The 26,834-nt window shown below is 38.5% G+C and overlaps 1 protein-coding gene across 6 annotated transcripts; it reads right to left on the bottom strand.

Annotated features, from left to right (window-relative positions):
- Positions 1-97: 97 nt before the first annotated feature.
- Positions 98-21,192, bottom strand: dazap1 (DAZ associated protein 1). Of its 6 annotated transcripts, none has more exons than XM_071486037.1 (14): positions 21,039-21,192; positions 19,797-19,837; positions 17,851-18,017; positions 17,237-17,302; positions 15,975-16,079; positions 15,700-15,748; positions 11,449-11,531; positions 8,002-8,149; positions 7,745-7,777; positions 6,908-7,057; positions 6,008-6,172; positions 3,138-3,230; positions 2,635-2,682; positions 98-995 (listed from the first exon to the last, which is right to left on the bottom strand). In XM_071486037.1, the coding sequence occupies exons 1-14, from the start codon at positions 21,068-21,070 to the stop codon at positions 823-825; spliced, it is 1,353 nt and encodes a 450-aa protein (XP_071342138.1). In that variant the 5' UTR covers positions 21,071-21,192; the 3' UTR covers positions 98-822. The 6 variants fall into 6 exon arrangements, with proteins under 6 accessions (XP_071342138.1, XP_071342142.1, XP_071342139.1 ...); XM_071486041.1 differs by having other exon boundaries at positions 15,975-16,082; positions 21,039-21,190; XM_071486038.1 differs by lacking the exon at positions 2,635-2,682 and having other exon boundaries at positions 15,975-16,082; positions 21,039-21,191.
- Positions 21,193-26,834: the final 5,642 nt, after the last annotated feature.

Raw genomic sequence — 26,834 nt, 5'->3', positions numbered from 1 at the left:
AGCCATAGGCTAGTTGATCACAGTTTTTAGCCCTACTTTGCAGGGCTACTACTGAAACACCAAAAGCAAATACACTCAACATCCATGACAATCATTGTATCGTTAAAACATTTATTTTTGTAATAATTTGTCCTTTTTTTCTTTTTGCATAAGTGCAAAAAATGCACCCAAAACAGCCACCTGAGGGAAGTCTACATCTTTAAATAAAAAAACAAGCAAAGTGTACATTTATAGTACAAAATTCTCTTTTTAAAAAATTGCACAGTTTGTGTATAATATATATATTCATAATCTCCATTTTAAACAAACTTTAAAGGCTCAGAAAGTAAACAAAATTCACCAAATGAAAAATAAAAACATTTTTTCCCTAGAATTTAAAGCTGAGGAAACTTGAGACCCTGTTTTCATTTGTGTCCACCATAAATATACATATTTATATGCAAGTCTCTTTACATATAGTCTCTGTGCTAGTGTTGACCAGACAATCAAAATTATTGCAAAGTAGTTTAGTTCTACTATAAAACATGGGGTAGAAGGTGGGGGATAAAAGCTTCTTTCTGCTGAATGTTCCTTAAGTTAGGCAAAAAAAAACAAAAAAAACAAAAAAACAAAAAAAACCTGGGTTTCAATACACCCTTTTTGAATTTACTGGAATCCCTGCTTTCACAAAGGTTTCTGTTTCACAAACTCTGTGCATTCAACATTCCCATAGAACGATCCAGAACTCCAGTTTTGCTTTTTAGCGAAAACAAACAATTCCCTGACTTCTTTTTTTGTTTTTGTTTATCAACTTTACACAGCGGCCACGGCCAGAGATGGCGGTCAGCGTCGATACGGGTGGAAGCCCTGTACATTGTGGTTCTGTCCTCTGCCGAACGCACTGGCAGCAGGCTGGGGGGCAGCGGTGGGCTGTGCTGTTGGTGCCCCGTATGAAGCTGTCGGCTGGCTGGGGTCTGCGAAGCTGTGGCCGAAGGCTGTCAGGTCCTGGCCGTACCCTGAGGCAGACAACACACAAACAGTGGAAAGAAGAGGGTGTTAACGTCTGCATCGCCAGACAGTGTTTAGGGACAAGCCTTGCTCCTTTAACAGTATTGATCAAGTAAAGTTGCCTGTGTAAAATTCTCACAATTTTGATGTTGAGGAAAAATCCACCATTTATCCTCACACTGGTACATTTACTGGCACGTCTGGTGTCAAGTGCATTCTAATTGTTATTTGTAGGTCAAGGGTTTTCATATTTGATGAATTATAATTGTGCTGTAGCTACTGAAAGTACTGGGATGTCACGTTACATCATAAATTATTAATATCACAGTGCTCACTTATTCCAATTTTACACTTCTGTCCCTGCAGCTATGTATTACTATGGCTGAAACAATTAGTTGGATAATCAATTAGTCAACTGACAGAAAATTAATTGGTAATATAATAATTATAATTATTTTTTTTAAAACAGTTATTAAGTACAAACAGCAACCTTCTGCTAGTTAGAGCATCTCAACTGTGAAGATTTGCTGCCGTTTTCTGTTTTATGACCTTGTAAATCAAGTATAATTGTGTTGTGGACCATTAGTCTGACAGAAATTGCAACTTGAAACCTTTTTTTTTTTTTTTTTTTTTTTTTTTTTTTACATTTTTGAAGTCTGATCAATTCATCTAAAACAATAATGAACAGATTCACTGATAATCAAAGTAATTGTTAGTTGCAGCCATACATAATATCTCCAATTACTCGTATTTCTTTTATTTTTTTATTTGCTTGATTCCATTTTCTTTTGAGTTTTTTCTTCTGTGCACAGAGACTTTAAGGCTGCTCTTGTATCTTCAATGGGCTTCAAAATGTGATTAATTTATGCTAATAAATTATCCTGCATTTGAGTAAAGGTAATACACAGAACAACTAAATGGCCTAAGATATGCATGTTTTTAGTGTTCAAGGGTTTTGTGGTGGATTTTTACTCTAGATTTAAATACTGTATTCTATCAGTGAGCCTTTAGTGTTATGTAACAGTACTGTACTGTAAAATTACAAAGACAAAAATGTGAATTTCATTTCAATTTAAAAAGGAGTTTAACTTGATTTTATTAAGGAAAATGATGTCTAGATTGTATTAAATGATCTGTGCAACTTGCATACTGTTCTTCTTTTTAGACACTGGATGGCACCATCTCCTTGTAAACAGACAAGGGACACCCAGGGAGGGAAACTAATCTGTCTGGAAAAGTGGCTAATGTATTCCAAAATTCAGCAGCCACTGTCCAGGCCAAAGGGGCTTTTAGGTTAAAAAGACTGATTTGTTAGCTTCCAAATGGCTGGTAGAATACAAAAACTAGTTGCAGCCAAATCTTTCCAGCATCTTGCTGGTGAGTGTTTATTTCCCTGCCCTGGTAACATCCAGTTAACACTTGACTCTTAAGAATGAGAACCAGTAAATACTGGAGCAGAGAGAAGTTAAAAATAACTGGAATGGAGAGACAAGAGAGAGAAAAGGATAGAAAAAAGGGAGAAATTTTGAAAATAATACATTTCTTTTGGCGTGCTCCAAGAATGAAAGACAAATAGGAAATCTGTAGAACGGGGATCGGTCCCAACAGGACCATCAGACAGAAGAATCAGAGAAATTGGAAATTTACTGGCATTGTGTCCTTCTTTACATCTTCTTTCCTTTCTCACCCCTTTAGCTACAATGTGGAGACAGTACATGGGGAAAAAACAACGGGTGAATGGACTGCTGATGCATAGAGACAACTGAACCATGAACAAATTTTCTGACAATTAGATCATCCTTTTATAATCAGCAAAGCAATGCAGACAGAGAGGGAACAAAAAAAGGAGGACATGGTCAGTCTTGGTATAGTAAAGCTACAGCCGCTGAGGGAGATGACAAGCTCCGAGCTCAAATTGCCAAATTTGTATGTAAATTTCTTTCAAATCCACTCAGCAAAGACACAGTCAGTGGCTGCCTTTTACTACACAAGATTACACACAGTAATTTGTATGTACATGCAAAATGTACATGCAAAATACTAAACACAGAGCAAAAGAAAAGAGGCAGAACCAGGTTGCAGCTCTATAAACACTACAGTACTGAACAAATGCTACTTTTGTGGTTGGAGAAGACGATGCTGGCACCTACCTGCACTATATCCTCCCTGTTCATCCTGACCATAACTGTGAGAAGGACGCGTTGGTCCGTAGGCAGAGGGGTCCTGAGGGTAGTTACCCAAGCCTATCAGGGAGATGAGGAGACCAGGTTGACTGAACCCAGATACTGCTGGCCGACTACTTTACATAGTTCCCCCCTTACTGAGCTATCAGAGCTTTACATTTACACTCATTTACTGGTTCTGCGCTATTCTTGGTGCGGCATCACTGCTCAGCTTCATCTGGAAGTCAAAACAAAATGGAGTGTGAGTGTGTGAGCTATCTGCTAGCACCCCTGACTTCTAATCACGCCAGCCTGGTCTCAGGAAATGTAGTGAAATGTGCATTATATGCTAAGATGCAAGTAACGTGAGAAATATGTTTTCCCACCAAGAAAATATTATGAGAAGAGGGCAACTACACACAGGAACTAGAAAAACCACACCAGCGGTTCTGCATGTCGGAGGGCATAAAATACGACTCGTATACACATCACAGAAATTTTCCAAAGCATACCATATGTTTCTAAATTCATTTCATATCTTCCAACTCGCCACTGGTTTCCATTCATTTCAGCACGCTGTGACAATCAACATGAAATTGACTTGAAACTTGTTTCAGATAGGCAATGTGCCAGATTTATCTTTATGTCCTTTCAATTTTTTTGGTTACTTGGGAGACCCCAGTTCCCTGAGTAGCGTGACATCAAAATGAGTGCCAAGATTCTTTATTGGGGTATTAAACAACATTTCATCATCCAAAGGTTGCCAAAACACTCCACTTGTGAGCCATATTGCTGAAAAAAAATCTAATCCATAAAACAAACATGTACATAACTCAAGGGACAATGTGAAGCTTCTTGCATTAACAAAGGCTTAGCAGTCATTTCTCAAATTTCAGATATTACAGTGTTCTTAAATGCACCATGAAGGAGTTTTGACAAAAAAGTCAATGAATTGTTTATTGTGATGAATACCCTATCATTTAAGTTTCAAGTTTCACAGTGTACTGTAATAAAAGTGAAGTCAGTGCCCACCTGGAAGATGGCAATCATTAGAATATATATGGTATGCAGTAGAAAATGGTTGGCATTAAATTAAACAGTAATGAATTTACATGCAAAACCACTGGTTTGATCCTTACTCTAAGTACAACCAATTTATTTTGACTGCCTAACTCCAAATAAGCCGAACTTAACCTTAACCAAAACCAAACTTACTTCATTTTCCTAACCTCCACCATTTGCTAATTTTACACAGGGGAAAATGTCAGATCCAGTGCCTGCTATTGTCATGAATAAATGTTTATGGTAGGGGTATGTGTTTTGTCTCCACAACACCAACATCATCAGCATTTCTGATTTTCTGCTTATTTCACAAAAACTTGGTGACTCTCTCTTGTCATCACTGGCTTTTATTACTGGATTAAATGCCTGAACAGGCAGCGGACACTAAATGCAGAAAGCTGGATGGAAGATAAGCACAAGCAGGAAACACTGAACAAGATGGGCGCCTGTCATGATTCACGGCGATCATATGACTGTTTTAAATGTAGATCCAGCAGTGTGAAGCAGCTGTAAGCCAAGTCAGAAGAAAAATACCAGCCAGCCAAAAAACTTAATGTAGCCTCTGAATGAATATCTGCTTCTTATCTGACTGTGTGTTTATGTTACTGAATGGGTGAATGCTCAGTGAAGACGAAGCCTGTCCCTGTTCCCTGAAAGCTGGTTAGTTTTCACAGTATCTCCGTCTTTGTTTTGGCTCAGAGCTGAAAACCTCCAGCCTCCAGTCGTGCTCTCAGCTCTCACTCTTTATCCTGCATGAGCATACAGTACGTCACTGGAAAAGCTAACCCTCAAACTGTTTTTAATCATACCAATAATAAGGGACATCATTTTCCATAGTTACACTGGAGTGGCTTGATGAAATGTCTCATTTTCAAGTCCCTGCATGCTGACTGAAATTTGGCAAAATTTTGACCAGCTCAGTAGAGATCCAGGAGAAATAATTATCCTGACCTAACTCAGTCCAAAGGTAATATTAGACTAGACCACAAAGACACCCACCAGAGAGTAAATCCTACACATTACACATTAGTCAAAAAAGGACTTGTCCAGGACTCTACTATCTGCACTGCAGAGGGGGAAAGTTCAAATTTGGCAGACAAGCATGCAAAGCTCCAGTTTGATAAACTGATGGACATGTTGAAAATTTTTGATAGGTAACTTGGCAGGTTGGACATGCCTAATTCCAGAAATAAGGTTTCATGGGCATAATATTGTCATGCTGGTGCTCTTCTGTGGCGATCGTGCCAAGACCAGGAAAAGAAGCCAGAAAAGTCATCAACAGGGAGGAAGAGGAGGAGCAGGTGTAGGAGGGAGTAATTAACAGGTAGGATTATTTGAATCAAGTGAAATGTCAGTACAGTCAGTCAGGAGAAGGTTGCACTCCCTTAAAAATTAAAACAAAATAAAAATACAGAACCAAAAAAAAAAAAAACATTGCAAGGCAGGATGATCTAATTAAAACCTACCAAGACCTACCAATCTTTTTACCAATCCACAGCCCAGCTGGACAGAAATGACTGCTGAAGACTCCTGGATATGGTGAAATTTCAGCAGCATCTTCACGGCAGAGCCAGAGGGGTTCATGTATGCAAGAAGCATGTATGCATGTGTAGCTATTCAAGCTAAATGGAACCAAGAGCAAGCTCCTGCTTGTTTTAGGATTGTAAATATGAACTTAAAAGAGCTGTAGTTGCACCCATAAAATATCGAGGGAGATGGGCGGGCCAGAGGGTTGAATAAAATTAAATGGGAGAGAAAAGGGCAGCAAACTGTTTTATGCACAATGCTTTTCTTACCATACTGGCTATAAGGGAAGTCAGGCTGCCCAGTGGGGGCTTTGCTCAAGTCCTGAGTTGGTGTGGTGGCAGGGGCAAAGCCCAGAGGTGCAGTTCCTGGAGTGGTGGGCGGAGGAGGAACCTGTGGAGCATACTGGTCTGCTTGGGGTGTGCCGAAACTGTAACCTGTTGGATAGGAATAAGATAATTTCTATGACCTTTCCTAATGACCATTTCCCTTTGTTGCATTATCACAGATTGTAAATTATGTTGTACATTATGCCCTTGGTCAAGCCCCAGTGTTGCTACTCCTGAGAAAAATACTAAACTTATTCCACAAGTAGTATCTGACTTAAGTGGAAGTCTTTAGTTGCAATTTGAATGTAAAAGAAAATCTAGTTGACCATATCATTATGCATAGTCAAGGTATTTTCGGATATTTCCGATTGTAAGAATAGTTCTGTTCTTTCTGTCTTGTTTTACTAATATTTTTTCTATGATTTTTCACAAAGCATTAACTTGGTCTGCTAATAAGTTTAGTTGGAGGAAAGTAATAATCCCCCCAGAGGCTTTACAGAAGCATTTCATGAAATGCTGGATATCTGCAAGTCCCACTGTCCACCTCTGATAAGATGAGGTTCCTCCCTGACCACAGCAACAGCAAAGCTGCCTGGAAAACCTGACATAGATTCAATAAACACATTTTACATTTTTAGTAAAAATAAATAAATAAATAAATACTGCCATGATACTGCTAGGGGCTATAAAAATTGCTCTGTTTTCAGTCAAAATCAATATCAGGTTTAAAAAAAACTCAGTAACACAGTTAGCCTTATGTATGCTATATCATCTGTAAGCACTTTGTAGTGATGTCAAATCAGCATCAAAGTGTAATGAGTGAGTGGATCTTGTATTACTGACCAAACTGAGGTGCTGTGCTGTAGCCCTGTTGAGGGTAGCCCTGAGGTGCAGCAAAGCCGCCCGCCGGGGTCGTGACCAGGAATGCGTTGAAAGGTGATGGAGGTTGTGTGGGTGTTCCCCGGCCTGCAGACAATGGAGGTCCATACCCGCCTGCTCCAACAGAGAACAGAGCTATTTCATATACATTTTTATATAAATATAATATATATATAAATATCTGTAGAAATATTATATATATCATCAAGTCTTGGATTAAGTCACAGTCAATTGTACTAATTATGAAAAAAGAAAAGTGGTGGCTCAGGTGTACTGTATTTGAACTGTATCTGTTTCAATTTGTCATGGTTTCACTGAACACCTGAATAAAAGATGATGAAGAAATGGTTTTAAAAAACTGAATTAGCAGGATGCCATCTGAAGCTGAATGAAACTGAAGTATCCTTTGAGCCAGCACAGGGCCGACACTGCAGTGAGTGCTGCAGGTTGACCCGGAGGTGGTGATATGAAACCAAGCCTGACCAATAGCAGAGGGAGGCCAGAATAAATTCAAGGCTGCCATCTGTCTCAAGCAGCAAATTATCAGTAGCCTCAGCCATTATGAATCAGTGATAACACGTGCTGTTAACTGTCATGAGCCTATGGGCCACACTGAGTACAGGCTCTTTCTGTGACACAAGCATTTCCAGATAAACACATGATCACATGGCAAACACACACATATCTATCTGCTAGTTTGATCAATTCCCAGTTACGCAACATGCAAAAAAACAGGTAATTCACTAAACTGGAAAGACAGGATATATTCTGCGTGTGGTCAAGTGGAGGTTTAACACCTACCTATGGGTTGGCCAGTAGTCGACACCCACACTCCTTCGGGAAGAGAGTAAAAAAAATTAGACTGAGGTCAGTACTGATGCCTGAAATATAAAATGCTCACATAACAGAGTTTAACATTCAAACAAACACTGCAAGCAGTGACCACAATGCACATGGGTAATGTTAAAGCAGAGGGTTAAACACATTACAGTTACTACTAGGTCTTCATCTGAACAGGGAGCCTCACTTGCTCTGCTCTGGGACTTGTTCCCACTCACCCTGTGGCCCATAAGCCTGTTGCCAGCCCTGGGCAGGCTGTGCTGTCCAACCATTAGCTGCACTCAAGATGCCCCTGGGTGCCCACTGGCCAGGGCCAAGCTGGCCAGGAGCTTTGCTGTCACGAGGTTCAGCCTTCTTTACTTCCACCTGGACAAAGGACAAGGAGGGCACATTTGGCAACACCAGCATAAGATCTACAAATCCCTCACCTAGACATACCTGTCCTACCACTGATATTTAATCTCAACATTTTGGGCCAGGTTGAAATCTTTCACTGTCTGTTCATTAGAATAATGTGGGGCAGCTATGTTAATTAATATTACTGTGTAGCCAGGAGAGCTGTTCAGCTATGTGTCTCAGGTACTAATTACCAACCGGGAATTTCACAGTGCCCAAAATCATATTGCAAAGACAGTACATGTAAATGATGGACAATTTTTTTAAAGTATCATCTCTAGATCACAGCTTCTTAAGGTGTACCTGAGAAACATAGATTTCTTTTTTTTTTTTTTTTTTTTTCCTTAAATGTATTGCCCTATATATGATGAAGACATCTAATGGAAGGTCATGACTTACCTTTCTCCTGCTAACGCTTATAAAGAGTGTCATTTTTATTTCATTTGGAATAAGTTTTGTGGGGGGAAGGGGTGGATGTAGAGAGAAATTTGTATCTCAGTTCTAACAGAATATAAGCTAAACATGCAGATAGTATAAATGAACAGTCTTTTCAGTCAATCTTAAACTGAATCTTCATACTGTGTCAAAGGTGAGAAAACTTTTTTTTTTTTTTTTTTTTTTTTTTTTTTTTTTTTAAATTGAGCACAAGTCACTGAAACAGTTTGACCCCAATATAATGTCAAATTGCTGCTGGAGGACAATCCAAACCTAAAATGTGTCAATGGTGACCCCAGGTTTCTTTTTGTTGTTATTCTTAAAATATATAAAAAGAACACTTTTAAAAGCCATAAATGTTTCTCAGAATTTTTACTGTGTTACACTGTTGATTTATTAATACTCAGAAACTAACTTTACTCATCCACTCGTTTACTCATATTTAATTTTTATATAGAATATCATCCATCGCTGTAATAGTTTAGGCTTGAGTCAAACACAAATTTATTGCCCCAATAACAAAACTTTCCTGTCTAACTGTCTGTAACTAGGCAAAGCTACCAGCAGTTAACCAGAGCATAGAAACAGGCTGAGACTAAGGGGGAGCCAACCAGAAATAGACTGAGAGGTTGAGTTATTGGGGTCACCTTGCAGGAGGAAAACGAATCACAGATTCCTCCCCGCTTTAAGGTGTTGCCACCTTCCCCAGCCTCCCCTCTTCCTTCTCTGTCGACCTAATTACATGCACATGTTTCCGGCAGTGTCCTCGCCGCCGCCGGCAGCTACCTGAGCGCTTTCTCCCGTGGGCATCACAGCTACGAGTGATGGATACCATGACTTCTGTACAGTACCAAACAGCAGAAGTGGGATTTCTTCCACAGTTTGATGTGCTCCAATTTCTAATTTTGTAACTCATATCTCCCAGCCTCCCTCAAGTCCCAGCGTAGGGTAATGTCAAGTCAAGAACAATGGATTAAGTCAAGCCTTGATTCTTGCTGAAAACCAGGGCAAAGTCAAGGGGGGCGGCTTCCACTGGAGAGAACACAGGTTGGGCAGAATCATTTACCAAGGAAATGGGATTGAGATCATCCCTGAAATAATTGGTGATATTCCATCAAAAATTTCATGTTGCCACTCTTTTATCTTTGATTAACAGAAAAATCCATCTTAAATAATTTTTTTTTTTTTTTTTTTTTTTTTAAACATATCCTGGTATTATCACAGGTGTCTGGAAAAAAACATTTGTCATTGAAGTACTTTCATTTATAGTTTGTTCAGAATAAACTGAAAAGGAGCATCCCCGGTAGTCAAGTCATTTAATGTGGTGACCAGAAACACCAACATCCCTGGTTTTCCTCTGGCTGGGAGACTTTTCTTAGGTGTCATTCCCTAATTCAGACCTGACACACACTCTCCCCTCCTGTCATCTCTCTACTGTCCATCTCATAGAAAAGCACAAAAGAATACAAAAATTAATCATGACTTAAAAGATAAAGAGTGCACCACTGACAGAAATTAAGCTTCATAAAGAATGAAATATACACAAAGGTCTTCAGAGAGTCAAATATTGCAGACTAACCTTCAAAAATTTAAAACACTAGTAAAGTGCAGCCATGTAAAGATCAGAAGGACAGAAACGGGATACTTGCGATGATGTGATATGACTGAGTGGATATAACTACACTGTGTTTGACTTTGATCATTTTCTTACACCCACAAATCATTACTGTCGGTATGGAGGGCAGAAGGGAGACTGTCTCTCTCCTGGTATCTCTGCAGAGTAGTTTAAAAGCTGCTAATTACGAAATGTCTCTTTTGGGGAAAAGGGGGGTTGTTAATGAATGAGCGCTTTAAGTGCCTTTAAAACCCAAGTGTCAGACCAATCCTTTAATATACGTGGTATGTACAATATGTTTCTGGTTGGTTTTATTCAGCTGAGGTGCCAGGTGGGTGGTGTTTGCCACATACAGTGGAACAACAGAGGGGATGCCAGAAGATTAGGAAGTGTGCTTAAATACTACACCATAGTGAATTTATAGTTTTTTTTCCCCAGATGGACAGCTTACCTGACACTATCTGAAATGTCTTTGAGCATTAAACCCCATCCATCTGGTGCACCTACTGAGTAAAAGCAAACACTATGAAGTAACATGCAAATATCACTGTGCGACTCATGTCTCATCCTACGCAGAGACTTTTGATTCGTTACTGAGAAAACTGAAAGACACAGTATGGAGATTCTTCAACTGAGGTCACTGAGCTGAGCTTTTTCTTTAACTTTTCAAAAAGAAAAAAAAAAAACATGTTGACAATTAAGTGACCTGCCAACAAAATATCAGAAAACAAAAGAAACAGAACAGAATAGACCAATCCTTTAGGTGATTTGTAGTCAGCGACTTTCTGTAGGATTTAAAACCTTAACTTTATCCTTTTGTTATTTTTCATTTTATTGGCACATCAAAAGCCAGATAATTGTATAACTTACATGTTTGAGGATAATCTAATGCACTTAACACATCCTAAAGGAGTGGTCAGTTTAAACAAAGCCTTGGGCGACAATTGAAACTGTAATATAACAGTATTTGTTAGGATGAGTGGCTATGGAAACTGTGAAAGCAATAATGGAAGCAAAATAAGATTGGTAAATTAAGTCAGAAGCTTGATTATTCTAAGATGTTAGAGGCTAAATTTGTACTGTATGATGCTGCAGTCACTAATGTAAACTAACTAGAGAATCAGCTATGATTAACGAAACAGCATCATAGTAAAATTCTTGCTCCATCGCCCAAGCCTCCGTTTGATCTTAAGGGTAAAATAAAACTACAACTACACACTTTTTTGCCCATGATGTCGTGAAAATGCATGTTGACAGCCTGGTCCACTGATTGTTCGGCCTCGAAAGTAATAAATCCAAAACCTAGCCAACGACCAAGAGTGAATCAAGGTAGCAGGGGGGTTGTGACAACACAAGATGAAGAACAGTATTGGGCTTCAGCAGAGTGAGGATCCATCAAGACTGAGCAAGAGGCTCCTGGGGTTCGGATGATGTTGCAGACTTGTAGAACAACACAAATCCAAGACTAAAGCCTGGGGGATTGAAGGAAACTTTTCTCTTTACTGTGCAAACAAATATTTTGAGAAGATAACAATACAGGACTGATTAACTGCTAAACATGAGGGATGACAGGTGAAGCATTTCATTTGATGTGAAATATCACAATGTCAATTAAGTCTCTCTTTCACCCTCCGATGATAAATGTCAATTGAACCAATACTAAATTGTGTTACTTCATGCTGTTTCATCCAAACCCCACCTTGATCTGTCCCTTGGTATATTGCTGTGGAGCACACACTCGCAGCAGCCATTGTTAATGCATCACAAAAATATGGAGAAACACAAACTGTAGAATGCCTAAAGCTTTCTCCAAGCTTTCCCAATTTCAATGTTTTACTTTTGAGTCAGCCAGGATAAGCCTAAAATGGACAATTAAAATATTGCTCACAACAATAACACAAAGATATAGGCCATAACTGGTTTCCCAAAGTGAAGATTTGCTGATTTCGCTCAAGAGTTTTCATGGGGCATAAACAACGTTCATCAACAAGAATATGAAGTCCAAAGTCTAAGAACTTTTTGGTCCAGCAATTTGCCACACCAGCTGTTCAGTAAACTACTTTATCTGACTATCTGTTACAGAACTTTTCGGAGCTTCAGCAGGCCGCTGCGCGCCGCAGTGATCTACTTTCAACTTGATTAACTTTTCGCTGTGGCAGAATTGGGTTGTGTTCACATCTCTACTTGGGGACTTAACCTGAATCCAACCGAACGTCCTGTGAGACATCTGAGATTTTAGAGACCCCTAGTAACATGCCAAGCATTTCCCAAGCCTCATGATCTATTGCTATTAATAACATCTGTCATTGACCTGTCCTTAATCTAAATTTAAAACCAAGTTGACACATTTAACAGAAGAGTTTGAAAAAGTTTGACATATCTTGGTCACATTGACATGTCTTGGTAACACTCAAATTGAAATTTAATGTGTAACTCAAATCAGATATCAGCTATTGATGAAAAATGATGTGTTCTACATACCATTTGATGACATAAAAAATAAAATTTACTGCGCACCAACTATAATTCAGACTACTAGTCATAGAACTGAGAAATAATTAGATATTATCATTTAAAGAGCTGCAATGATTTTATAACAATCAATAAGTCAACAGTAGAACATTTTTTGGCAACAGTTTTGATAATCGAATAATATGAAGATTAAGTATGTTTTATGCAAAAATTGCAACACTTCACTGGTCTTAGGAATACTTCTCGTTTTGTTACTTTACAATGACCATAAACTAAGTAACTGGTCATGGACTATTGGTCAGACAAACTCAACAATGGAAAATCTAATGCGCATTTTTCACTATTTTATGAATGCTGATGAAAATGATTGTCAGTTGCAGCCTTAATAACAATTATTTGATTACAGCATTTCATTCTTGTGAGACACAAAAAAAAAGCATTTGACCTACAATTGGATTTTTACTGTGTGGTTTTTTTAGCCTATATATTCTTGAGATACTGGTATTTTCAACAATATTGTTTGGCCATATCATAATATCTATGTGGGTCAACTCAGATGTCTATTTTCTTACTATAAATGAATACGCACAGATTAAGAATGAAGACTAGCTCAAATAACATGGTAAGAAAATCCTTAAACTCTTTCTCTCTAATTACTGGGAAGAGTTAAGCCTTCAGCCCAGTGAACTGTTTGATGCAACTTTGTGTACACCCCATTCCGACTAAGTGAAAAAATTTGGGTGCCTTTACATTTGGCCTGTACCTCTGTGCTACCAGTCAATGCACAGTAACCTAAAGGAGAAAAGACAAATCTTAAAGAGACACCGTTAATCACATTCAAACCATTCACAAGGAGAAGGGGGACAGAAGAAAGAAAAATAGAAAGGGCTTACTTACAAAAATACTTAACTTTCTACATATGGGAAAACACATACTATGCCGATTAAGATAAATGTATCAGTTACGTCTATATCAAGGTAAAGAAAACTTATTCCAATGTTGAAAGTCTAATGGTTTTAGTAAAAGAAAGTGTTTATACTATTAAAGATTATGTAATGATTGTTACTGGTGCAATACATCATGTTAAATTCCAATGACAAACTATTCTGGGTTTCTCCCAACAGAGAATGAATGGGGTTTTGAAGGAAAAGCAGCAATACATGTTGTAGGTCAGTGGCCGCTGTATCATTGCTATGTAGGACAAATGCAGATGAGACAACTATGACTGTAACTCAGTAGGCAGAGTCTGACACCAACACTGCCGGTGGCACAGGACTGATTCCCTGTGAGGCCATCCATGCTAAAAGTGTCAGCACATGCCATACACTGATTTTATGTTTATGACTTATCTGGACAAACTCCTCTGAGATATTAAAGTCTGTCATTGGTACTGTCAGGAAACAAGTTGAAGAGATTTCTTAAGTGTCAAAGGACACATTTATTATTCCATTGTTCTCTTGATAACAATACTATAATAATCACCTTCAGCGACTGGGATGAAACTGGGATGAAACTGCCTCTCTGAAGGACAAATATCCACATGGATACTCAAACTGTTCTCAATATGCCAGCTGCATGTTGTGATAAAGTACTGTATTTTTTGGAGCACCTACTTTCCTGCAACCTGCCTTTTCTTCAGCAGTTAGTGAGTCCCCTTGGTTCCTGGAACGCCTTTTAACAACTTTCCAATTAACTGTATCAACTTCTTTCAGCTGAGAGATTTTCTTTGACAAACCAAATGTGTTCAACTCCTCAAAACAAAGCATGCCTTACATAATATGCAGCTGTATCCCCATCTGCTTTATCAAAGCTGCTGTGGGAACATATTCTGAAACACAGTTTTATTATTTTCTTCTTCATTATACACTAATTAATCACCCAACAGAAAGGTTGATTATCCTTTAATTGAAATTTATAGGCAAACATGCCAAAACCCGACTGGACATGGACCTTTAGTTGAACAAAGCAAACGTGATTATGTCAATTTGGGTTTGGGAAGATTATAACAAATATTATATATCTCATATGATTGATTGAGAATAAAATTGGCTATATGAAATGTTTAGTTGCAAACCGTCATCATTTTAACTGCAGCAAATATTTGAAAGTTAAATAATGTCGCATTTACTCAGTTATCTCAATGAGTTGGGGGGTGGGGGGGACACAACAACAAAAAAAAGGCAAAATGTGAAGTACATCACCAGCAAATTCCATCATTTGTTTCATGGTGGAATTTTCCTTTAAAACTGAGAAGGCAGTCCAGCTGAAGCTAGTAATTATTCATATATCCTATAATAAATCTGAATGTGTCACTGCTGAGCTGTACGAATCAAACAAACGTTCCTCAGAGGTTTCATCATGTTTCTGAAGGCCCACTGTGCACCATTAGCTTGACTACTAAATGTTGATTTTAACATTTCCACTCTGATGATGACTCCTTGCTGGTGTTTTAACCTGTGAGCCCAACTAAAGGCTGCTAAGATAACTCTTCTCCTTGCTCTGACTAACGGTGCCTGAAGAATGCTTTCTTGTCAAGAAAAAAGTAACTGAGTACAAATGTGTCCATGAAACAGACTGAAATTGTCCCACAAGGTCATGAAGGACATTACTGAGAGGCCATCTACTGTTGTTTTATGTGAGCAAATTAAATGTATTACTGAACAAATGTGTAGCCGTCACATAAACTGGAGGCCTGTTGTACAATTTGATCACTCCAGCCCGCTTTTCATTTTCTGGAAATATCACAGTATATTTTCCATTTAATGTAACGCTGTGATGACCTTGTATGGGTTTCATTTCACATGCCTTTATTGCATTTTGTGTTTTATTGTGAGTCTTAACCATGCAAAAAAATTCCTGTTGAGGGTCACGGTGTATTAATTGAATTGAACATCTGTGGCTGAAAGGGCTTTTTTCTCTTTGGGCCAGAATAGTTTGTCATGAGATTTAAGATGGTAAGGTATGGAGAGGGGAGAGAAAAAACGGGATCAGCTTTTACCTCGGGGCCTCTGCTTCTCCGCATCATAGATCATTACCACCTCTGTGACCTTGAATGGGACAAAGGGAAACAGTGGCTCCATTTAGAAAAAACAGACAGGGTCCTTTCTTATTCAAATTAAATATTCAGCCTCAATTTGGACAAATAATTAATTGTCCTATCCCATCCCACTAAATGTTTATACTGTAGTATTGACCCTGTTCAATGTCACATCCATTCAAGCAGTCTTAATGACGATATGAGCTGACTTGCATTATGCACTTGGCAATACTCACCACTCCGAATCTATTGAAATAGTCCCTGAGTTCAGGCTCGCCGCAGTTATGGGGGATTCCACCTACAAATATCTTCTTTGATTTATTGCTATCAGCTTTGCTGCCCTTCTGAAAGAAAACAGGGAGTGTATGGATTTCAATATCTGTTAAAAGGATCACTCTGGGAAGGGGCCAGTTAGCCATCATCTATTCAGACAGTGCAGTAGAAATTAGGTTCTCCTCTTGCCCTCGGGTATAATTCTTAACATGTCATGTCAATGCAAACACTGGTCTCCACAGATCAGAGAACACAGCTTCCTCCACTTTCTCTCAACCACGAAGCATTTCAACACTATGTGCACTGCACTCATGGTATAAAGGCTAGAGGCTGCTTACGACAACAATGATTTTTACCAATTACATCTTCTGCTTTGTTAGTAAAACATTCAATACCAACTACATGACTTAAACTCAGTGAAATGAGTTCCAATAGCACGAAGACGGCCACATTTATAAAATCTTCTGACATACAGAGTCTGTGCTTAAGGCCAAATATGTGACTTATAAAAATGTTTTATTGACAGCAAAGGCGCAATAACTAAACCCATGGCTGCCAAAAGGGAAAAAATGATTATAACAGATCTGCAGGGGCTTGATAGAATTGTTGATCGACTGACGAATTACCCAAGTTGGTGCAGAGATTTCTGCCCAACAAAAAATTCACTGCTGAAAGCTATTTTCTGTACTTTAGTAGCTTACAAATCTTGTTGTGTTTTCAGTTTAACTAGAGACATAGAGAGGACGTTTGCAAGAACAACATATTTTAGCTACCAAGGCAAGAATTTTGCTTGAATTCAACAAAGGTAATGCAAGATGTTATTGTAATCCAAATATTTAGCACGGTGATACAGGCCTATGACATCCTCATGAGTCATTTTTCTAACAGCTGGGAAATTCTGACCTTATTATGTGTCAATCCTAGGCCAGTGTAAACTGTACCAGAGATCTGCCGATATTGCTGCAGTCCCTTAGAGGTCGGTACAACCCATGGATTCTTTAATGCTCCTGTGAATTTTTTTTCAAAGCCCCAAAATATATGAACAAAAATGGACAAAATGAGATTAGGTTAAAAGTCAGAGTGATTTTATAAATGAAGCTCAAATTCTCCTCATTGCCTATATAAAGGGGAGAGAAAAGAGGAGGAGAGGATGGAGAGACTGACAGCCTTACTCCATCAGAAACACCTAACCTAGCCATCCCAGAAGAAATCAGATTCCTCTTACCCAGCCCTCCTTGGTTCGAGACTTTTCAGGTTGCATTCCTCTAGGAGTGCATGGCTTCGGGTCAATCTGACAGCAGAGAGAGAGAAAATGTTTGCCCCAAATAACCTTCAAATGTTCATCATCTGCTTCCATTTCAGTATATTGGCTCACCTCACACAACATATGTACTGACATACATTCTTTTGAATATGTGGCCAATAAAATTTCATGTCCTTTTCTGCCTCTGTCGACAGAACAATGGTCATGGTCAATGTCATTCACAGGGAGCTGACAGAGTGGCACATTAAATGTAACATTAAATGCAGAGGGGAAACTATATTAACAGTTTGCTTCTTTTCAGCCATCTCCATCCAATTTCTACTGCCAGTTTTGCTGATTTGTCTTTGAACAGGTAAGTCTTGTTAGGCAAACAAATGTTAGTCATTGCAAAGTACATCATCTGTACCATTGGCTGCAGGCAGGTACAACCCAAACCAAAACTATATTTCTCCTTGAATAACTTCTAACTATGGCGGTTGATGAAATACAGTTAGTTTTTCACTTTGCTCACACAAAGCGCAGGAAGATTACTCAGGCTGCTTTGACTATCTGGTCCTTTGATTTAAAATACTCACATTTCTTCCATCAAGATTATGCGGCTTTGTCTCCAGCACTGTCCGTACACAATTGGGGTCTTTGAATTTGACAAAGCCGAAGCCCCGCGACTGATTTGTAGTTTTGTCCTTCATGATGACACAATCTACTACTTCCCCATACTGTGAGAAGTAGTTTCTAAGTGTCTCTGAGAAAAGACAGAAATAATATAACATGGATCTTCACAAAAATAAGCACAGAATCATACAATAATACTGCAAATGTTCAATGATAATAAAAGATTAGCTCAGCCCAGTTTGCCTCTTGAACACAAAGAAGTGCAGTCATGATTTATAGAACTCATGCTTTCATCGTGATAAATTATACTATGAAAATATCTTCAGCACTTTAACCTGCACTAGAACTGCAAGTAGGACTAAAACAGGTGTGAAAAGAAAAAAAAACACCAGCGCCACTTCATGAAATTACACAGAGAACACCAAAAGTCATTCAGTGACCTTGATTTTGTCTTATGCCAGAATACTGGGGATTGTGCTGATGTGTTTGTGTGAAAACGTAAACATAAACACATTCAAGTCACATATTGACACTCCTAAAGAACAAACAAAGCACTGACCCACTGTCATCTTGCATAGCACCAAACATACAACCAACTACTGCAATGCCAGTTCACGCCCACAGAGGCAAGGCGTGCAAGTTTGAACAAATGAGGAGTCACTTTGGAGAGAGTTATCGTAATTGTTTTTCTCATTGCTGGAAAACCCTGGGGCATTGCTGGGGAAACAAGCTCAGAGTTACGTAGTGCTGTGGTTTAGATCTTAATGGTAACAGTGCTGCTAACACAGACAAGCCCTTGTGCAAAGTTACACAATGGCAAACTGAGCATGAGCCAGTAAAGGGATATGGACAAACTACACCAACTCCGTGCAGCTCTGAATGAGAGGAGAATGTATACACAGGTTCGATGTATGTTGTAAGGGAGAAAGTATCAAAAATCACAATGACATATTCCAAATACAGGAAAACTGCATTACGAGGGAGGAACACTGACCACAAGTAGATCATCACTGACACTGACTGGAAGACACTTATTGGGATATTTGCTATAAACGACAAACTCACAAGAACCACTGAGTTGAGCTGCACCAAAGTGATATTTTCTATGTAGGACTATTGTACTCCAATGTGTTTTTGTTATTTTGTCCACCTCATATTATACTATTGTTATAATATCTATTCAGTGGTTTGATATGTTATAAACATTAATACATAACGTTGGTGTTATATTGTCTACTTGATGCCATATCATATCATTATTTCACCGTACAGCACTTGATATTGTCTGAACTTATGGTGAAGTTAAATGTTATCTTTTGCAAGTTACTTATGGCAGCGCACATTTATTAAAATTTTACTGGTATCAATGTGGTGCTTCAAACTTTTAATACCTTATATTAGTGAATATAAACATGACATTTCTATTTTACAAAATCAACCAAGCTTCTCAAATACATCAGTGTTTATGTGAGTCTCAACTCATATACAGGTACTTCTATGAATATTTTCCCTGAATGAACATTTCTTGGAATCATAACGATCAGAGCAATGGGGTAAAAAATACTATATTATCTTACTGCATGACCATTATAGCCATGTTAATGGTAATTATTGTCAGAGGCCATGTCACACATCCCTATTTTCATTATTGTATAAAAACAATACTAGTCAAAAAATATCATCCAAAAATTACCATGCATATATTTGACTAAAATCTTCCAAATTTACACTTTTTTCCATAGCTGAGTGCTACCTACTTGGGGCTTGATAATCTGTAGTGTTTATTCAAGCTTCCAAACAAGCAACCAGCCAGCTCCTCCAGTATGACAAAAAAGCCATGCAGCTATCAGCTATGCAGCTTCATCCAGACAAATTCCTGAGCCTTCACAGATTAGAAAGTATGACTTACCTTGTGTGGTACTCCAGTCCAATCCACCCACAAAAAGTTTCCTGTGAAGAGTAGATAAATTACCATCAAGTCAGTCACCTATCATCATATTAAGTCAGAGTAAATGATAAACTGTTCCACGAGCATCATTACAACACTCAAAAGGCATGATAAAAACCGTAGGAAAATGTTGCCTGCCCAGAGGCCTTGAACAGACTAACAACACGTACGTCTTGGTGGAGAAGATTGCAATTTTCAGAACCATAACAACGGTACAGCTGACCAAACAGCTAAGTACACAAATATTACACAACATGAGGCACCGCGCCACCAAAGCGCTGCTGCTGCTGCAGCATGGGGAGATATACACACAACTATTGTTTAAATACCCCTGCTTTATGTGACCGATGTTTAGGTCCATTCCTCGCCGTGGATGTCACTTCAGTCCTCTAACACCGACTGTAATGGCCTCGACAATAAAGGTCTTTTTATGAACCTCCTGCCACGTAAGTTACTCCGGGACAGAGCCATGGCGTTTAACAAGCTAACACAACACTGAGCCGACTCCAGAAGCTGCAGCAGTCCCCCTCCACCACCGGCTCCACTGACACCCCGAGTATTCTCCCGTCGGAGAGCGGCTCCCCGGCTCCCCGGCTCCCTGCATGCGGACCGGTGAACTCGGGTGGTGGAAGTTTAATGACAGTTTAAACGGCACTACTCTCACACAAGCTAGCGAGTTAATTAACATATCAATAGGATCACTACTGAAACATAATGGTGACAAATGCAGCGGCTGTGACAGAAGCGAAGGGCTAGTGAAGACGAGCACACTCCATCCTCCGGCAGTGCCCGCTAAATGTCCTCGTATTGGCGAAGTCGAGAAGAGGAGACTTTCGCTTCGCTGGCAAGCGTTAGCTAAGCTAGCTCCGCTGCTTCGAGCTAACTGAAAACAACACTAACAGAAGTAACTACATTTTCACGCCTTCTCCTGGCAGGCAAAGTGGCAGCACTAAAGACAAACGTGGCATCTTTCTCCGTAAACGATAACTATAACAACCGAGGTACTTCAATGATTAGTTTCACTTTTTTTGTCCGTCTTTCCTCGGGCTAGCGATCTCGCTAAATTACTACTGCTAGCTTAGCCTGCTAGCTAGCGTTAGCTGTCAAATGACAGCTTGACCAGAGAGCGCTCTAACTGTGAGTTACAAAGCTTTTTACTGTTGGATGCGTCCGCAGCGGAAGGCTTTGTTAAATGGATCTTACCCGACTTCATCTCCGACTAAGTTGTTGTTCATTTCTGAGGCTAGAGCGGGGGACTGTAGGAGCTGTGACCGGCTTATTGCTTCAGTGCTGCCCCTCTCAGACTGAGAGCGGAGGAAGGTCACTCCGCTTTTTGGTTCAAACTGTTCTGCGCAATGACGACGCTGCAGGGGGCAGCGGCCTTTAAAGGAACATTACACCCAACCAAACGCCCCGTTTGCTGTTTTAATCATCCCAGGGGGTCACCAAGTGCTTTAAACCCAGAGGTCTTTTTATTTTTATTTGGTTCAATAAGCATTCGTATTAGCGAGACGACTTTTATTAGGAAGACCCGGGCAACAAATAAACCTAACAACACTAAATGATGACCAACAAAAACATCTGATCAACAGCAAATTGAAAGCAGATAGACTTTCCTACAACCCTCCTATCTGACCTTTAATTTCTGATAGTGGGCTGATTATACAGTGCAAAGATGTGGGCAAAGATGGATTATCAGATGGGCAAACACGCAGCTATACCCAGAGGCAGGTCTTTGGGTGTATATCATTTGAATAATCACATAAAAAAAATTTTTAGCACTTGAAGTACTCCTATATATCAACTCTCACTATCCTTCATCCCCCATCTTGTGGCCATGATCTTGTTGAGTTAAAATCTAGTTTTAAGATTTAATTATTTAAGTTCATATTGAGCTCATTTGTTGTAATTTGTTTTATCACATTTCTTCTGTGCGTTAAGTAATTAACAGAGGAAATGTCAGGAAAATCTCAGGCAAGGTAGTGTTATTTCATCACACAAGTACTGTCCCACTGCAACCAGCAATTACTTTTATAATCAATACATTTGACAGTTATGTTTTTAATAATCATTGATTGTTCAGTGTATAGTGAACATTAAATAATCAAACTGACATGGATAGTGGGAGTCAATAGGGGCCACAAGAACAAGTTTTTGCCCCTGGGTATCATCAGGAGGTTAATCTGGCCATGCGTGTGGCCTGATTGGTAGGCTCATGATGGGATAAAAAGAAAGATAACGTGTTAAAGACAATTAGCTGGAAGCATTCTGTCCATAGGTCAGATTATATTATGTGAAACAAGATCTAAAAACAGAATCTCTTTTTCAAGACCTGCATTTAAGAATAAACAAACATATACAATATAAAAGTATAAACAATTACAATTCAAACATACAATTACATACGCAATAGACATATTAGTTCTACATTAAAGAAAACAATAGCAAGTGGCATTCAGAGCGCCACAGTGTAATATTTGCTTTTGCAGCCCATTCCTTGCAAGGAGTGAGGTAGGCTGCTTACACCAAGGTGAAGTTTAAAACAAAATATACATCCATTACAAGTCTGTTTTATTTTATTTCAAAAGTGAAAGCTTGGCCTGTGTTGGTGCCACAACAGAGGTCCCAGAGAGCATCCCAATGTCCAAAATCAAAGCGTATCTCTAATCTTCTTTGCATCAAAGTGCACAAAGCAAATGTCATGTAAATTCAGCCATTACTCTTCAAAATCTGTTGCTGACAAACTGCACAGAGATAATCACACGACATCCACTCTTTGGCTGAATTAATAAAACACAGCACAAATGACAAGCATTGAACAATGACACTTAAAACACTAAATGCAAATCCAAGTGACAGAGGTGACACATAATGCAGAGTGATTAAATAACACCTTTCAGGAACAATGCATATTATTTCGTATTAAAAACAGCCCGTGACAACGTGAACAACTGAAGTCTTAGAAGTGTGTAAAACTCTGCGTATGTTAACAAGCACACTGATTTACAGCAGTGTCCAACTATACAACATCCAGATACTACAGCATATTCATTTAATTTCAGATAACAGATCTGAAGAACCTACAATACGTACCAAACAAGCAACTTGTGTAAGATGAACACTATGAAGAAATATCTTAACAATTCACTCATTGTTACATTTCTACATTACAGGCAGCACCTAATAAATTCGTCTATCTTCACATCAAACTTGAGAAATGTGATCTTAGTGACTTTCACAATGGCATGATTGTTTGTTGGTGCCCTTTAATAGCAGTCAATCGTGGTTTGAATGCCACGATCTGAGTATTGTTACTGACCAGGAAACTGGCAGCATGAATGTGCAGCTGACAAATCTGCAGAAATGATGTGATGCAAACATGTCAACATGGAGCAGAAACTCAAAGGAACTTTTCCAACATCTTACGGTAACCATGCCATAAAGAACTGAGACTGTTTGAGAGCAAACGCAAGAACTACCCAATATTAGTACTTTTACTTAAAAGATCTTTCACTTGTAATGGAGTATTATTATTATTGTGTGGTATTATTACTTTTACTTTAGTAAATTATCTAAATACATATATTTATTATATTTACATTATATACTTTATATTTTGTAGTTGTAAATACCCTTATTTATTTACTTTGCTTACTATATTTAATCACTTATTATTTGATTCTGCAATGAAGCTGTTTTTTTTTCATTTTCCACTTTTATCACTAATAAAATAATCCACTTCTACAAACATGTACTGAAGGACTGAATTTGGGTATAAAGATATATACAAACAGGAAGGCCTTCATTTTCAGGGTAAAACTGTGTTTTACTAAGGAGGAAAACTATAAACTACTACTGTACTCAAACTGTTTTCGAGCAGCTCTCTGTTAATAGGCTCATACAACAATTATGGCACATAATCTGCTAAAGTTGACTTCATTTACTCTTAAGGTCTTTGGAGGACATCTGTTAATATTTGTGTACTATATAATTGTGAAAACTAGACCATCACATTTGGACACGTCGCCTATCTATAGTGTATGATTTAAGACATATGCAAAGTCAAATATGTAGCTTACTCCAAGACATTATTGAAGAACTAATTAATAATAAAAATAGCAATAGACAGACATCCATTTTGGTAGTAGCTACTCCCCAAGCTTTCACAGAGCTCCCAGTGGGAATCATGAATGTCAGAATGAATTCACCTTCTCATTCAGTTTAATGTTTGTCTCTGGTAGTTATTCTCGTTTCTATTTATCTCTCTCCCATCAGTTTTAGAGGACAAAATGAGGTCACACATCAGTTTGTCAAGATTTATAACAGACTCTCCGCTGGGACAGAAGTCCATCAAAACAGGGTTTTTCAAATAACAATGAATGTGGGGAAAAAAGCTTGATCGGGTTTCTCAGAGGAAACTGGCACTCCTGAAATGGGTCCTGTTTTGTTAATAAAGACTCAAAATAGAGCAGGAGGAGTAGAAGGCAATGTCATGTTGTTGGTGTGATTACCTAATGTCCCCTGGATTGTCAGTAACGACCCTCTGCTTTAGTGGGTTTTAAACGTACGTTAGAATGGCTCTTGGGTAATCGGCTAATCATCAATCAAGACTCTGGACTGTCAAATTATGTTCAACTATATTCTCCACATATATCTAATTTAGAAAAAAATGCTTATGGCAGACTTTACAGACTTTACAATTTGGCTTAAAGCCACTAGTAGACCTGAAAGTAGGTTTTCAAATCAGTGAGTCACATTTTTTAATTCAAATCTGATGCGGGTAAGTGCTGCACTTCAATACACATCCAAAGGCATTTGACAGAGAGAGAAGACTGTCACCAAAATCAATCTTTCATCAGCCATCTGAGACAATAGTCATCATACCATAAAGCCATGGACAACCATTGCCAAAAAATGTCACTGTAAAAACAGCTCCCTCTCCCTGTTGTCTGCAACGCAGCAAGCAGAGCCAAGTCTGAGCCAATGCTACCAAATCCACTGGGGAATAATACTTCGCGCTATTTAAAGTTGAGATTTGTTTTTCCTCGTTCAGGTTTCGTCTAGATATCTGTCTAGTTTGTATCTGAGATTAATGAGCACAAATGAATGAATTTGTGCATGAATGAATGAATGAATGAATTGATTAATTATGCAGCCAGGTCCACACAACGAAGATGAACTGATTTTTATTTGTGATGCTCACAGAACTGAAAAATTACATGTGTAAAAAAAAATTCAATAGCATTGTATCTTTCCAGGAACAGTGTCCCTGGATCCACAGAAAAAGTTGTCTTCAAGAGAAAGTAAAATGTTAACACAAAAACATTTTTAAATGTATACTGGTGAGCTTTGGTTTTTAAATACACTGCTAATTACAATGTATAGCCTTAATGGTTAAGGCCAATCTTTTAATACACAATATAATAAAATGGTTGAGATAAACTGTTGAATGGGAGATTCAGTGATTGTATAAATAAATGTTTTGCTGTGTATACTCCAGTAATATTCCAAAATGCAGTAGTATAATATATAATATAATAATCATCAACTAAAATTATGAAATAGACTCAAACTGCTGCTTATTCCTTTGTCATAGCAGCAGCACCTTGTACTGTGTAACATCCCATAATCTCTTCAAACTGCTCATTGGTGAGACAGGGAGCAGTGGAGAGGAGCAGTGTATTTAAATGGGATTTGCAAATAACGAGTGTTTGAATGTTTGCTTGGAGCACATACAGGCGGAGTTTACCTTACAGTAAAAAAGAATAAAAGAAAGATGGTTTAAACAGCTTAACAATTGACTGAGTGTTATTATCTGTGACTGATAACTTCTTTGAACTATAGTTTACAGTTAAACCAATGACAATTTGGCTCTATGATACTGCAGCTGACTTATTCAAATGTTTTAATACCTATAATTATTAGGCAAATAATTGCAGTTGAAAGAAGAGTCTTGCCTTAGGATATTGTCCTTGTTCTGCCACACCTTAGAAATTTTTATTTAGTGAACTTAATCTGCTGAGTTTGGTGAATTTGCTTCTTACTGCCTATTTTGACACATTTCAACAATCTGTGATGCTTTGAACAGATATCAGAGCGAAAACCACCCTACATCATGGAGAGTAGGATGTTGTAAAGACCCCTCTCCTTCATGGACAACATCTCCCCGCCTCTACACTGTGCTCTGGTTAGCCAGAGGAGCACATTCAGCCAGAGACTCCGAATGACTAAGTGCTCCTGAATACCACAGGAGATCCTTCCTTCCTGTGGCATCCAGTTATACAATTCCTTCATTCGTCACAGTGCTCTGCTATTAAACGACTGTTAATTCACTGCTGTCCCACACTACACAAGTTTACCTTTGCGCATTATGGTTGATCTACTTTTAAATTACTGTTTATCTACTCTCACATTTGTTCTGAGTACTCTGGCAGATGTCCAAATATTGTCAACACACTAGAGTGACAACTGCGCAAGATACAGTCAAGAAACTTTACAGGTGTGTGGGTGACATTAAAATAAAGGCTGAGTTCAAAGATGGGTGTGGCCTGACTCATTAATGCTGAGTACTTGTGTAGTAATGTTGTAATTATTATTCATGGGCTGAAATGTCACCGTTTTGACAGGCATTGCAGCTGCTGTGATCCCCTCACAAGATGGTTTTTCCATTGGATTTGTATATTTTTCTGTTCACTCACTGTGTATGAATTGCTATGACTATTTTATGTTTTATATTTAATTCCTCTCTCCTAATTGAGTGGTGAACAACTGTAACAAAGCAATCTCTCTGCGGGGTACAATAAAGTTCTTTTGATTCGGAGTCTGATTCAGATGTGACTCACTAGTAACTGCCACTAGGGGACTAAGGTTTTCCAACTGCAAGAACATATTTTTAGAAAATAACATGCAAGATAAATGTGTAGCCTAATGTGTTTTTTTTTAACTCAATCAATTTGTCAGAAACCTGGGAGACTGAGATGACAAAGTTCATGTTAAACT

Source organism: Trachinotus anak, unplaced genomic scaffold, assembly GCF_046630095.1.
Source record: "Trachinotus anak isolate AG129_WGS33_773 ecotype Australia unplaced genomic scaffold, CSIRO_AGI_Tana_v1 ptg000010l, whole genome shotgun sequence".
Classification (NCBI taxonomy): Eukaryota; Metazoa; Chordata; class Actinopteri; order Carangiformes; family Carangidae; genus Trachinotus; species Trachinotus anak.
Note: the sequence above shows the minus strand (reverse complement) of the source record. Positions and strands in the feature narration are given on the sequence as shown.